This window comes from Topomyia yanbarensis, chromosome 2, assembly GCF_030247195.1.
Source record: "Topomyia yanbarensis strain Yona2022 chromosome 2, ASM3024719v1, whole genome shotgun sequence".
In the NCBI taxonomy this organism is placed as follows: domain Eukaryota; kingdom Metazoa; phylum Arthropoda; class Insecta; order Diptera; family Culicidae; genus Topomyia; species Topomyia yanbarensis.
Genome location: NC_080671.1, coordinates 309,305,553 through 309,321,095, shown reverse-complemented (window position 1 = coordinate 309,321,095; position 15,543 = coordinate 309,305,553). Strand labels below are relative to the sequence as shown.

The 15,543-nt window shown below is 37.5% G+C and overlaps 2 protein-coding genes across 8 annotated transcripts in view; one reads left to right on the top strand and one right to left on the bottom strand.

The window, feature by feature from the left end:
- Nucleotides 1-15,543, top strand: part of LOC131683523 (uncharacterized) — a 223,635-nt gene that overhangs the window by 34,099 nt on the left and 173,993 nt on the right. The gene's annotated exons all lie outside the window — the stretch shown is intronic.
- LOC131683525 (beta-galactosidase-like) overlaps nucleotides 5,086-15,543 on the bottom strand; it is a 103,783-nt gene continuing 93,325 nt past the window's right edge. For 6 of the 7 annotated variants that reach the window (XM_058965573.1, XM_058965569.1, XM_058965572.1 and 3 more), the window contains exons 2-9: nucleotides 11,101-11,197; nucleotides 10,885-11,042; nucleotides 10,608-10,822; nucleotides 10,385-10,549; nucleotides 6,578-6,682; nucleotides 6,174-6,520; nucleotides 5,824-6,102; nucleotides 5,086-5,759 (exon numbers count right to left, since the gene is read on the bottom strand). In XM_058965573.1, coding sequence (XP_058821556.1) covers nucleotides 5,211-5,759; nucleotides 5,824-6,102; nucleotides 6,174-6,520; nucleotides 6,578-6,682; nucleotides 10,385-10,549; nucleotides 10,608-10,822; nucleotides 10,885-11,042; nucleotides 11,101-11,181 — 1,899 coding nt within the window. In that variant the 5' untranslated portion in view covers nucleotides 11,182-11,197 and the 3' untranslated portion in view covers nucleotides 5,086-5,210. Of the gene's footprint in view, nucleotides 5,760-5,823; nucleotides 6,103-6,173; nucleotides 6,521-6,577; nucleotides 6,683-10,384; nucleotides 10,550-10,607; nucleotides 10,823-10,884; nucleotides 11,043-11,100; nucleotides 11,198-11,379; nucleotides 11,402-15,543 lie in introns of those variants that run through there. The other variant, XM_058965575.1, reaches the window with a different exon arrangement.

The window sequence follows — 15,543 nt, the reverse complement described above, 5'->3', positions numbered from 1 at the left end:
ACGCGACCACAGTTTTTTCACCTCAGAAAAATCTCAACGATCTCGGTTGGGATTGAACCCAGACCAACTGGAATGAGTGGCGATCACGCTTACCACTTAACCACCGGCGCCGTCATTCATACCCTGTCAAAAAAAAAAAATGCGGACGAACATGGTCAGGCAATTTAAAAAGTTTGATGTTTGACTCATCTCGCCTGTGCTAATTACCCCTAGAAACAAATGCAATTTGCGAATGCGATTTAAAGGCAATTTCAATACTTAGACAATTTTTTTTTTTGAACAATTGGTGTGTTCTCACTTGTATTTTGTTTGACTAGTGTACTTCATTTAGCCAACGAATGTAGAAAATTGTGGAATCGTGTGTAAGTATAGTAGAACAAGATCTCGGACCTAAAGTCTTAATGAACGTCAGATTGTGATAAGTTTTGGTGTGCAATACCAATTTCACCTTTGATTTTTCCTATAAGTTGGTGGTGATTACCTAATATACTGTTAAATGTATGTGAGTAGATAATGAATCCGAAAATAAGTATTATTTTTAATTTTCATATTACGCAATTAGGGGCGATTAAATTGCGCGTTCCGTGGGCGATTTAAAGGCGGATTGGGCGGCAAAAAATGACGGCGGCAAATCGCCCAAATGTTGCATTTGAAATAGACCCCCAATTGCCAGCAATTTGCTGGCAAATTGAAGGGCAATTAGCGCATCCGAGTTGGCAAATAGCCCCCGTTAGCCAGCAACTTGCCCTTTTTGACTGGGTACTTTTAATCAAACATTTATTGAAGAAGTCCTATATGGAAAACATACCCGAGTCCGAGTAATGTGATACATGTTTACGGTTTCAAATTAGTAATGCAATTATGACTAGTTTTCCATAGTTGAGTTGAATTTTGGCGCGCCATGTCGGAAGGTTTGCACTAAAATAAATTGAAACAATTCCAAATGCCATTTTATTGTTCACATAATGTACAAAAATGTCATCTTTGGGCATAGGCTTTAAAGAAATCTTATCTTTGTCTCAGTCAGTCATCTGTGCCATCAACCCAGCGTAAGCAATTTATCCTACCTACCATTTTGTTGCTTATCAACTACATAACCAGTACAGTGCCTGTACACCGGCTGTGTATTGTAATGAGTGAACGACAGAGACCAGAAGTGTCCTTTCTATTGGAAAATACAAATGTGATTGACTACAAGCAAACTCATATCAGGTTACAAGAGATGAAAATGAAACTTTATTGCAAACATGCAACAGGGCATCGAATACAGAAACTTTAAAATCGATACCCTCGTTTATATTAATGACGATAAAATTGAACTATGTCAACACAATCTAGTACTACGTTAAAGTTCAACCGAGAAAGTCTCAAAAAGCGGTCATTTTTCATAAGCAAAATAGCAGAGTTGGCAAAATCTCTTGTGACAGCAATACTAAAAACATATTGCTAGTTCATGAAAGTTAGGAATTTTTTATTTAAACCTCAAAACTGCCCAACACCGCCATTTTTGCGAATAGTTATTATTTGCAATAAGTTCAAAACAGATTTTTTCTGCTACAGGAATAAACTTACCAATTGTGTTTGATTTTTCCAAAAAAAAACTAGAGATATTTTTTAACCAAGCTGTACTGGCATACCCATCAGAGCCGTAGCGTGCGGTTGGCCTCCGCCAAGGGTGCCAGCCTCAGAGGGGCGCTGAAACTATGACCGTTATTTAATTTTTGTGAGGATAAATCATGAAATAAGTCAAGGGAATGTGCCATTTACAAGTGAACTGAACAGTGAAAAGGAAGAGAATGCAAACACCAAAGGGTTGCAAAACTAATGCAGTTTTTGTTAGAGGAGAAACTGAGTCGGTTCTAATTCCAACTGCTGTTTCAACTGACTGATCCCCCCATGGGGATAATCAGACAGATACTCTTCTAAATGGGCATAATGATTTGTCGTTGTGATTGGCGTAGCACTTTTTAGTTTTTCTGCAAGAGTGCTTAGATCGTCTTTAAAGGGAGCTCTTTAGATTCCTAGGACCCCAGATCATATGAACTCTCTCATAATAGGCATACATATTTTTCAGCATTCTCAATGCAAGAGTCATCCTCACGATTCTCGGTATAACAGCCGAACAAACAGACGATTCTTGTCGAAAAAAGCGTATTGAAACACCAAAGTTCACCCGATACGAGTTAGAAGTGACACAATTTTGTCCCATCCAGTTCGATTTCCATTCAAAAACCTTCGCTCAATGAAGCAAAGGGACCTTGAAATATCCATAACTCCATGCTTCAATAGATCCACGAAAAATTTCGAATTGGTGACCCCACTATCGATCTCAACTTGGTAAGCGGACATTTATCTTTTGTCCGAAAAAAGCTCAAATATGGTCCAACCGAGTTCAATCAATGTTTTAAACAGGAAGTCGGATTCTGGGTCTTTTCAGGAATTTTTTTTTTAATACTCGGGTCTAAAACCGGCCTAAACGAAGCTATAGACAGAAATTATAGGAGATATAATAAATTGAAAGACAAGCCAAAGGATAGTAATGCAAACAAGTGGGATCCGCTGAGGATAATATTTCAAACGGTTTTCAACTGTTTTATCAAGTCAAAACTTGTTATGTGATTACTTATAAATGAAAGAACATCCGACTGCTATGGTAACATTACTTTGACCTTCCCAATTCACGAAAGAAATTGGTGTGATCGAACTGAAACACCTGCTCTCGAGTTTGTGTCTGTGGAATGTTATGCAACGTATGTTGGATTCATATGTCTAAGTCAAATTCTTTAAAAGTCATGTTAACTGCGGTATATTCGCTGCCAATACTACTAGCATTGGAAAATGCTTTTGTGGCTACCGCGCCAGGAGAGCGGAGCCATTTTCATGTACACACGAAATCATTGTTCGAAAGTCAAACTTAAAAGAATGACAAAGTCAACTCCAAATGGGCGCAAAAATAAGACTTCGCCAAGGGCGCCGGAAGGTCACGCTACGGCTGCGATACCCATAATAGTTTTGTTTTTTTATTTCTCAAATTATCAACTTCCAATACAACATATATTCAGCCTACTGATTTCAATAAGCAAACAATGCCTGATTGGTGGGAATATTGTGAAGAGATTTTCGTAGTAGTGATAACCGTGTTTTGAGATTCTTCAACGAATCTTCCGTAACCATTCTAAAGGCGCACACCAAAAAAATCTGAATTTTATCGTTGACGTAATTGCAAACATGACACAATTCAACAAACCGTAATTTACGAAATGACAGAACATTACCGTGTTCCATTTAACTTTACATGAAACATATACTTTACATGCGCAATGACATAAAATTACACTTCCTACCATTCAGAACAAACGCTGTATGTGGAGTAAAATTACATGATTTACGAAATTAAACGTCATGTAAAATTAAAATCAAACGTAAAACTAAGTCGTTTTTGATGCTCGTATATGTCATGGTCAGGAGATGTAAATTTACACTATTTTTTCTAGGTGTGCGGGGTTGGAAACTAGAAGATAAAGCCGAAGCGTTCGATTATTTAAAAAGCTTAAAACCACCTTACCGGTTTCTTAAATTAAGAAATGTACACATCTTTACAAACTAATTTTCTCTTACACTTCTAAGTTTTCAATCTGTATATTTAGCATCCTAGCTCTCATTTGAGTACTATGGTTTTAAATTTTCAAACCTTTTCCCACTCCTTAATCTCTAGCTAATAAATCGTCGTTAAAAGGGAAAAGACAAACTTAACTCGCCGCCACTCTGACAGCGGCCGGTAGGCTACAACTGACAAGGGGACCAAGATGTCTACCAATAATTCGGATTTTTTTTAACAAGCAATAAACAAATACAAACAAAATTAATATTAAAGTTTACCAATATTTATTTTATCCCTCTGCGGCAGAAAGGCTGGCAGTTATTTCTGACGAGCCATGACAACAATGGTCGCGTTCGCTTGCTTTACCTCCTTTAACTAGCGGTAGGCTACTGTGGTTGTCAAATCACACATATTTTGCGCGTACCCAACATCTCGCCTCGGTCCAGCACTTTGGACCCCGTTTTTTGTTACTTCACCCCAAAAAGAGAATATAGGGTAAGCGGTTTCGCATGTCTCGTGTACTAGTTGTTGACATATTTGTATAAAGTATTATTTATTGCTGTTTAACCGTGATAATTAGGTCCGGTCCAGCTGATGTTGGGTACGAAATACTTGCTAGACGGCGTCCCCCTACCTTTCGCTCCTTGATTAGTAAATTCTGGTCACTTAGAACCCGAAAAAATGCTTTAAGCTGCGTCAGCGTCTCGATTGGTTGGAAATTGAATGATTCGACAGCGATTAATTTGGAAAATACGCGTCTTCCAGTGGCAAAAGTTTCGATTCGATACGTGCAGTATCAAAGACGTCGTGCTAGATGTAAGACGAGAAAAGAAAATTGATCGTGCACGACAAAAACATGGCACTGAATTAGTTAAACTCAGCTGCGTTTTTTCAACATTAAACAATTCACATCCTTGTAGGCGAAATTCACCTCATTGTCACGATATCTAGCATTTCCCGGCTGTAGTAGCAGCTTGTCAAATCTTGCTAGAGCTTCAATGGACCTTTGTGAACGTTAGTAAACATTTTTTTCTGACACTCTTGCTTATGCCGCCTTAAGTTCATCGTTATCTTGGTTTCCGGGCCAATTTATTAGCAAAAACCAACTTGAATTTAACACTTCGAAAAAGCACTGTTTTTGAGTGACTTAGTGGAATGTTACACACATTTTTTTTTATTTCTTCCGTCAAATCCCACTATTTTTTATGAAAAATGGAAAATTGCACTTTCATATCACAGATACGTATTTTGGCTACGGCTTGCATTCTTCATCAGTGTTTGTATCAGTTTGTATCAATACGTATCTGTGACATGAAAGTGCATTTTTGAATTTTTCATAACAAAGAGTTGAATTAAACGAAATAAATAAAAAAAATGTGTAATAATAACTTGAATTTACTGGGGAAATAATTAACATGTTCGGATTCCTAATAACTATAAATCTAATTATTTTTAGATTATCAAATAAAAATATACTCCTTGTGAATTCTTCTTCTTCTGATTATTATTAATAATATTATTATTGTTGTTATCTTTAAGACGAATGTTTCGTTCTCTTCAACTAAATATTTATTCACTATCGAAAATATTTCATCACAAAATCCTTACACTACAATCCATCCAACTTTGGTTCGTCGGTAAACGATATGGTGGCGTTCTCTTGTACGTTCCTTTGATACTCAATCACTACTATGTTATTAGATCCCCGAAGAAGTATGTGTCGCGGTACGTATAGTGTAACTTGAGGCCCCACGAGTGGCCAGTACCTTCCCAAGTTAAACCCATTAATAAAAATCAAACCTTTCCCCCAACCAGTAGGATCGACGTAGGTATCGTAAATTTCCTCAGCATCAATAATGAACGTTCCATGGAATACTCGAACAGAAGCGAGCTCTCGCGATTCTGCGATGTAGTTGACATAGCGATCAATGTAATTTTGAATTAGTGAATAGTCGTCCAATGGGAAACCGGTCATTGTCCAATTTAGTACTTCATTTCCATCAAGCGTGACCGATCCCAGAATGCCCTTGAAATCATTTGGAATATCAAAGTTGATGCGACCTTCATTTTCGACTAACAATTGAAGCCGATAGCCCAGTCCCAAGCTGATTGGTAGTGAAAAAATTCCGCTATCCCTAGAAAGAACTCCTACGAATTGCTGCGAAAATATGTAGGTTGTATAGTATGTATGCAGAAAATACTATTCATTGTCTCATACTTACATTATTGACGTGTACGTATGCACGACCATGAAGATTATTTACGTAAAGAGCTAGAGGATCTTGATTCAATTCTTTAGGAATATCTGCTTCATACAATATGAAACCAGAGTTTTGGTTAAGAGCTTCAAATCCCAATGTGCGCTCGGCGGATATGGTATATTTTGCCAAAATATCTCTGGCTGCATCGGATAGTAAAGATCCTCGCGCATTTAACTGGACTGGAGGAATTTTCATTTTTGGAAGCTTCTGTGGAACAGGTAGTCCAGGATCTGGGAAGAACTGATTTCAAAACAGTAGCAATAATAATTTTATCAAGATCAAGATCAGTTGCTTGAGTTAAAATTCATTACCTCTAATATAACGCTCCGAAGAGCGTAATATTTCGGTGTCGGGTCACCCGCTTCATCAAGTGGAGCATCATAGTCGTAGGATGTTATATCAGCATGGATCAATCCGGAATCTCTTTCATTCGCACCCGCAGTAAAGGCGAAATTCGTTCCTCCGAAAAACATGTAAAAATTGACATTGGCTCCTTGCGCCAACATTAGACGCAGTGTGTTACTCAGTGGTTCTATCGCAACTCTAGCCATCGGTTCCGACCAGTGTGTTAGCCAGCCAAGATAGAACTCTGCATTCACTAGGGGTCCTTTCGGTTGATATGCTCTTAACATTTGCCAATGACGAGCTGGATTGTCAGCTTGATTCGGAAATAATACATTAGTAATGTTGACGTTTGGAAATTGTTTATACTTACTGGACCCAAAATCTAGAGTTGCTAAAACGTCCGGAATGGTACCGCATTGCAACCAATCTGGTGCATCGTTCGTGAATAGTACAGCATCATTTTGTACATAGGATTCTACGAATAGACAAAAGTGCAGCGTAAACGCGTAGGAGAAAATAATGTTTGAACAATACATTCATAGGGGAGACTGAGGAGACTTGATCCCCTTTTTTATTTTTCAATTCTACTCCGTGGAATGATACAAAAACTATGTATTTTTTGTAGTTTTATATTGTTTCAAGGGTTGACTGATAATCATAAAAAAATTGCATGGAAATATTATACTGGACATGAGCTATGAGCATTTTTGGCAAACAACAAAAAACTGGAAAATTCTTTGATTAGTGGAGACTCGATCCCTAATTTGGGGACACTTGATTATTTTTTGAAAACGTGTTCAAAATAGCATGTAGGGTAATAAGCCTATTTTTACCCTTTTTCTATTATCATCCTACTCATCTAAAGCCTTTGGTTAGAGCAGCGTCTGCCATCTTTGCTCAATGCATTGGCTCAAATGGTGTTGCGATAATTGGGGTACTCGATTAGAGTTTTTGCTGCGCTCAAACAGAAGATTTTCACCATTCTCAAGACAATTTTGTTATTATATTGGCTCTTAATAAGAGCCGAATGACCTTAAGGCTAAAACCTCTATGATCGAAATAAAAAATGGCTCCTAACAACAAAGCAAAGAAGCTGAAATAATAAAATTCATAATGAAATAATGTGGTACCCTCCCTAATAGGACAAAAATAGGTACCTAACCCCATTCAATGTTATAAATGTATTGTGGTATTGATTAAATTGTTGTGATTACATATTACTATTTTTGTTACTACATATTACGCATCTCTCACAAGTTTTTTTACGAATTCCCCAAATCTCTGTGCAATTATTTGAAAGCTGTCGTTATTATGGTTGAGGAACGTCAAATGTGGGATGCATGGTTGCTACGTATACTGTAGTAAAAAATTACAGTTAAGTTTCTGTACGATGAAGCGTTCATTTTTGACAGTATTTTTTGTCATTTTATGGCAACAATGACTTTAATTGTTCGGGTGTGAATTTGGTTATTTTCAGTGGTGTGTATGAAGCATGGCGAAGGGGATCAAATCTCCACGAATTTGAAGGGATCAAGTGAACCCATAGCATCTATTTCAGCAAACTTTAGTACAAGTATAGTTAAACAAAAAAATCAGCTCAATCATAACGTATTCATATAATTGACATTCTCCTGTAATTCTGTATGCAAAAGTATAGTATGTAGTGGGTGACTTTATCAATTGTATACAAGTTTGAAAATTTAGAAAATAAATCTTCTTCAGTTCTTCTGAGATTTTTTTCTTTGAATCGTTAAAAATTCGGTGACACATGTCTAATTTATTTTTTTGTATTAAAGAAACTTATGTTTAGATAAAGCTGCTCAACTTTCTAGTATATTCGATTAATGTATTCTGATCCGCCTTTGAGTTACAATGATGGGATCAAGTCTCCCCGGGGATCAAGTCTCCTCAGTCTCCCCTATAGTGTAGTGGATGTCGAGATATTTGTTATTATAGCAATTTTTATTAGAGTGCATTGATGTGTAACACTGTCAATATATCAATTTGCTTGTTTGTTAAAATGGAAAGTAGTAGAATAGAAAGTGGCCGATCATAAAATATGACCATCGCCGATTCGAACGAAACTTTGCAGTTGTGTTCGGTTTATGAATCTCCATGATTTCCTCTGGCAATTCATTTTGACACAAGAGCAGTTTTTTTTTAAAAGGCATAAAAGTTTTTCAATGCAGCATTTTACAAAAAAAAGTTCGATTGCCATATTTCATACAGCAAAACTATATCTGAGAAAAAGTTACAGGAATAAAAACTAGTGCACGAAAAAAGGCACACTGAAAAAAAAGTGATAACATATTTCATAAAAACAAAAATTTATGTTAAAAAAATAATTTACAACAAGTCCTATGCAAAATTCCTAAACGGGAAAATTTCTCGATTAGACCAAATTGTTCGTGCATAATGGCACAAAACTTAACATAAAGTACATTTTTTAGTTTTTCGGATTCCTCTCATCAGTAACTAACACTAACTTAATGCTAGTTAGGTTAACTGGCGCTAGCTAGACAGTAAAATCCAAAAGGTCACATGTCCTGCTAATAACGGGCTGGTACCGAGCGATTTCTCGATAATAAGCACAAAAGTTCCGTTTGTCAACGAAAAATGTAAACCGAATTATTCTCTTCATTATGCAATTGCATTTAAAATGTTTCCTCTATCTTCAGGTTTTCATTGACAATATACCAAAAATAAATGATTTTTTGAAATTTATATATTAAACAAATAGATTTTAATTTTTGTGAAAAGTGTCACAACTTTTTTTTCTTTCGGAATTTTTCATTCCCTGCTCAGATAGATTTGTTGTATAAAATGCGGCATTCGAACTTTTTTTATTGGAAAATGCTCCATGCCAAAAAATTCTAAGCCTTTTTAAAACTCTACTTTTGAGTCAAAATGATCTCATTGACTGTGGAAAATTTCGATTCTTCCATACCGGTAAAACGTGTGAAGTTTTATCGAAATCGAAATCTGTCACAATTTTAATTATGTTCGGACGAATCTTCGTGGAATCCCTCACCCGTCGCTCATCAATTTTCTTACGAAAATATTACCAAAACAACTACATATTATTGAAAATATATTGATTTTTACTAGTTTTCGAAACCCTTCCTGCTATCGGATTCATTCGACTACTATTATTGATCTACACTCAGGTTTTTTTTACGCGGGGGATAAGGCCGCGTAAATGAAAACCGCGTAAATTTCAAAATCCGCGTAAATGAAAAGCGCGTAAATTTCAAAATCCGCGTAAATGAAAACCGCGTAGATTTCAAAATCCGCGTAAATGAAAACCGCGTAAATTTCAAAATCCGCGTAAATGAAGACCACTTAAATTTAAGAATCCGCGATAAAGGGAACCTCGTTGATGGATACCGCGTAAATTCCAAAATCCGCGTAAATGAAAATCGCGTAAATTTCAAAAACCGCGTAAATGAAAACCGCGTAAATTTCAAAATCTGCGTAAAAAACCGCGTAAAAGATACCGCGCAAAAAAAAACCGCGTAAAAAAAACTTGAGTGTATATCCGTGCAAACGAAAAGCTGAGAATACCATAATACTCATGGTTCTAAATTCATCCCCACGGCATGGTGTTTTGAAAGTGTTGCAAATGGGTTCGACTCATGGAAACACCATAACCATGGTTCGTAGTATCTCATTCCATATTTTGGTATATTTCCAAGTACTTGAGACCACTGTAAGGTTTTTGGATAGTTGTGAAAATTGGGGCGGGCCATATTCATGGAGTTGAATGGTGTTTGAACACATGAGAATTTTCTCGGGTATATTATTGTCTATTGGGTTAAAAATCCTTACAAATGGCAATAAAAACTTTTTGGGAAATTAAGTTCTCCCATGAATAAAAACCAATATAAATAAATAGCATAGTCATGTTTTTCATCAACATTAACTCCCTGGCATATCTATGAGTTTTATGGCTGTCTAGTTGTTCATTTGCATTATCTTCTAGTCTTCTAATATGTCCTATGGGCGTATGTTTAGGTCTATGAATCGTTTCGTCAAAGAGTTGGTACTTTGGAATATTTTATGGTCAAGGTATCCGGGTGAAAGTTTCAAAATTAAAAAGATGAACTCCGAACAATTTCTTGCATGGAATGCATATACAATTGAGTTTCCAGATTATTTTAAATCGATACGAACGTACCTGTCAGGTTCTTTAGAAAGGAGAGATATTTGACATCACACGAAGAGAAAAACCCATACTCGTTCTCGATTGACACCATGATCACTGGTCCACCTCGCCCATATAAGTATTTTTGAATACGTGGCATTAATACGCCGTACCATTTTGTCACTTCCCGCAAATAATCTGAAATATACAAAACTGATCATTCTAGGAATCTTGCGCAGATTTGTACATTTTGTACCCGTATCGTAGGTACGTAATTTAGCGTGAGGATACTTGGTCAGAAGCCAGTAAGGAAATCCACCCATGTCACGCTCAGCGCATATATAAGGACCCGGGCGCAATATAACGTACAAATTTTCTTCTTCGGCTAGTGTAATGAACTGCTCAAGATCTGCAATACCATCCCATTTGTAGTTCCCTTCCGTCGGTTCATGGGTTGACCATTCGATATACCTGAAAAAAGCAATTGTTTGTTAATCTATGTGCATCGTGCGATTGAAATTTCCATGCATTACGTCATGACAGCATTTAATCCTGCAGCTCGCATGGAGCGTAATATTTGTCGCCATGAATCGGGTAAAGCACGAAAGTAGTGAAATGATCCAGAAATAAAACGAAATGGTGATCCATCCATCAGGAACGTGTCGTGATCGTAATCGATTGTGAAGGACCGCTTCGGGAAAAAGTTGATTGGTTATTGCACTGAAATCGAAGTTAATGTAGGTACTTACCGTATCTCCTCCATTGTCTGCTCTAATCCGTATTTGCATGGAGACAGCCAACAGAAACACTATATATTTTATTTTTAGCATATCGACGTAATTGGATCTGTGCGAAAAAATAAGATGTTCAAGTCGTAAAACTTAACTAGAATCATTCTTGTGAAATATAGCTATATTAACCCCTCAAACTCTGAAGAAAACCCGAGGACTGACTGTTATATAATTATCAACGAACTGGGGAAATGTCAGTGCGTGTTTGTTTGTTAGTTCCCCTAGGTGAAGCCCTACCTTAAGGTTTGGAACCCTTTTCCAAGTGTATTAAGCTATTTTAGTATCTTTTTCTTGATGGAATCAGAGCTCTATTAGGGATCCTTCAACACAAGTAGAACTGATTCGGGATATTTTGATTTCATGTTTTAAATTTCAGTTTTCAGTACATAACTATCCATATTAACAACATATCATCAAAGAGCTAAATCACAGATTGTTAAAATGGAAGTATTATTAGCACAGGCCATATATGTTCTATATCACCGATAGTGAAACAGTGTAATGATAAGTTATGCTTGCTTTTTAACTAACACTGCAAACCAATTTTGAATCCTTTGGGAAAGTAAAAAGTTTTTGCCTAGTAGATAGGAAGTCAATCTTCTCGTTGAATTAAAAAACTTTTGACCAAAAACTATTATTTTCACGTGGATTTGTCATGCCATTTTTTGTTGAAAGCTACGAAGACGGGGTTATGTAGCTTTCCAACATAGAAGTTTCCTTTATTCTATACGGTTCTTAAACCAAAGCTATAGAAGCTTTTTCTTCCTGCACAAGGCGTGATTGATTCATAGTTGCTGTACGTTTATGCTGAAGATTAATTTGTGCTACTCTAACCATACTCGATCACAGCACTACACATTTCATCATCAGCATTTGTTGTACAGCAGTTAGAAGATATTAAACACATTGACTTATAATCGCCTATTGCGAGCTCCGAAATGGGTGTTAGGGACATGACCACTATTTGCGAAGAAACAAACGTCCACTGCGTCAGAGATTCGCTTAACAGTTATGTCTAAGAGAAGAGACGACAACAGGCTTCTTGCTCTTCTTAATTTTCTCGACTTGGCCCTGCCGTAAATCTGAAGACAACAAGCGTTAATCGTTGCCAGATTCCCTTTGAATGCTTCTTACAATTGCCGAAAATAATTGTACCTAAAAGATCGCACCTCTACCAAGAATTTACAATGCTAGCTGCATTTAAAAATTAAATTAAATATTTATTCATGTCTCTCTTAACAATACACGTAACTATATCGTCATTCAGGTCTTTTATCCAATTTGCACGAAATGTTGATGTGTATGAAAAATAGCCAGAATAGATTCAGCAGCACTGTTTTCCATCCCGATTGTAAATATAATGAACGCTCATTACTGGCAAAATGACCAATCAGAAGCTGGTTCAATATTGAGGTTAGGAATGGATCAAATTAGCTACGCGATTGTCTTCTCTTCTCTTAGAGTTATGTGTCCAACAAAAAACACCTTTAACAGGCCAACGAGGGTACCCGGGTACCCACAAATTGAAATGCTCATAACTATGACTTCCTTTAACCGATTTGGACACTTTTAGATATTTTGGATTCAGGAACTCGTCTACTTTTTGATTCTGTACAATAGAACCGGAATAATGGATCTGGTTTTTAGTAATCCGGATTTTTCGGAGTAATGTTCCAGTACTAGGATATGATTTGTAAATTTTAATAATGTACTAGCAATATGAGTATCAAAACTCTTCAAATTGTCTCGGAAGTCTATTTTTTATTGTTACGGGACCCTATGACAATTTGAAAAATGGAATTGGAATGGAATGGCCACTCACGGCCCCACGGGAACCTGCTCCGGAATGTCCGTTCCGGGGTGAGATCACCAAATGGTTCCAAAACCACGAGATACAGCCTACTGATGCAATTCCAAGAATTTTGATACCCATATTGCTAGTATTCCATTTAAGTTCACAAATAGTAACCCAGCACTTGAACCTGCTTCCGGAAAACCGGATTCCCGAAAACCGAATGAAGTAACCCGATTCACTTTTACCAAGTGCAAAAGTGGATGAGTTCCTGAATCCAAAACGGCCAAAAGTATCGAAATCGGTTGGATATTACCTTAGTTACGTGCATTTTAGTTTTGTGGGTACCCGGGTACCCACGTCGGCCTGTTACGTAGTAAAAAAATTCAGGAGCCCCTCCTCACTCCCACCCTTACTATATCAACAATATTATTAACCCAAAAGCTTGACTTAGTGAAGTTCTAAGATGTCACAAAGTTTCAATTTCCAGCTATGGATAAAACATAGGAATTTAATTAATTGAAACTTAAAAAGGTACCCGGGTACCGCGTCGGACACACAACGGTTAACACAACACGGATAATATCCACGACACACCGTGCGCGCCTGGCATATTTTTGTCCTGCCAGCCATTCAGTATTCGGCACGGAGAAACACCTTGACTTGAGGACTCCTATTTTAAGTTGTCTCTTACGACATGGGAACAGGAACTAGTGGACGAGTGGATCAATTCTTGGTTGAGATACTTCAACCCAGCGGATGCCACACGGTCTATAGGCTGGTTTGGTCCGTAGAAAGATAATAGACTGTTACCAACCTCCTAGTGAACCCAAGCCACGAGTGCAGTGAGTCACTTTGGTTATACAAATATTTTTGGATTCTGCGGAACAAAAATATATTAATAATTGGTGGAGTTATAGCTTTTTCCCCGAAACTCTTTTTTATTCAAGAGGTTTACGGTGATCATAATTGAAGACCAATAAATTAACTAAAATCCCAAAACTCAAAAATTCCATTAGTATATGAGTAGCCAGCAGGATTGGACTTGCCATCAACGTTTCGAAGACAAAATGCATGAGAGGAAGAGGTTCTAGAAACAACAATGTGAACCTCCCATCCCGAGTTCGGATTGATGGTGACGAAATCGAGATGGTCGACGAATTCGTGTATTTGGGCTCACTGGTAACCGCCGACAATGATACCAGTAGAACAATTCAGAGACGGATCTTGGCGGGAAATCGTGCCCACTTTGGACTCCGGAGGACGCTCCGGTTGAACAAAATTCGTCGCCGCACGAAGTTGACTATCTACAAGACGCTGATTAGACCGGTGGTCCTCTACGGCCACGATACCTGGACTATGCTCGTGGAGAACCAACGCGCCCTTGAAGTTTTGGATGGAAGACGGAACGGCGGCGAATGAACCATAAGTTGCATTAGCTGCTGGAAGAACCATCCATCTCGCATACCGCAAAAATATGACGTTTGCGGTGGGCTGAACATGTCGTAAGAATGTTGGACGACGACCCAGGTGAAAAGGGACCAAGAAGATGGGGTGCACAGCGAGCACGGTGGATCGACCAGATAGAGGACGACCTGCGGACCCTTCGTAGACTGCGAAGCAGGCGACAAGCAGTAATAGACTGGGTGAAGTGGAGTCAGCTTCTGCATACAGCAAGAGGCAACAAGGCTCCAGTCTGAACGGTAAGGTAAGTAAGTATATGAGTATTACTCGTACCTTAACGATTAGTTGAATAAATATTTCCTGTATTCGGGACCGTTTCTCCCGAAAATCGCTGTTTTAAGTTCTAAAAATTGTATTAAAAAATTCATAATGCATAAAAAAAGGAATCGTTAAGGTACGAGAAAAATTAATTGCGATCAATCGGCAATCTTGATCACGAAAGAACCATTTTTGGAAAATTGACATTTCGAGAGAATCGAGTTTAAAATTTCAAGCTACAACTGCTCTTGGTAGACGAAGCGCGCTCGAAAACGCTGTAACTTTCTATCTATTTCTAGGATCTCTATAAAAATTCGAGAAAACATTCTCAAGGAGTTGTACTTTTATATAAAGTAATAAAAAAAATTGATTTCTTGAAAAATAAAATAATCAGCGTGCGGGGATCAATATAGAGTGCACAATGTGGCTCGCCATGTTTTTCCCAAGCATGTTGTTCCAATAAACATTTTGCAATCTCAATTGGTTCTGATCAATAACGGAGTACCAAGCACGGGCAATCTCTTATATTTTTGCTATGCTTATTTTTGTGTAAACCCATTTGAGGGCGTTGGTCGTTAAAGGGTTAATATTCCCGTTAATAATAGAAGCCAATCACATCGGATAGTAGAAATAGTTGGAAAACCTAGTCGAAAACGCTATCTTTCCGCAATATGACGTTGTTTAGGCAACCAATTTGTAAGAAGGTTTAAGAGCTATAATACGTCTTCATATAGGAACACATAGATATAAAAGCTTCGGCGTAATATGAGGTCTGTAGTTCTGGAAACTACACTAAATTTTGAGTCAGATTCATGGGAGACCATCTCAAATATTGTAAGCCGTATAACGATAAATTACCGATATGACATTAAATTTCTCAATTGCTT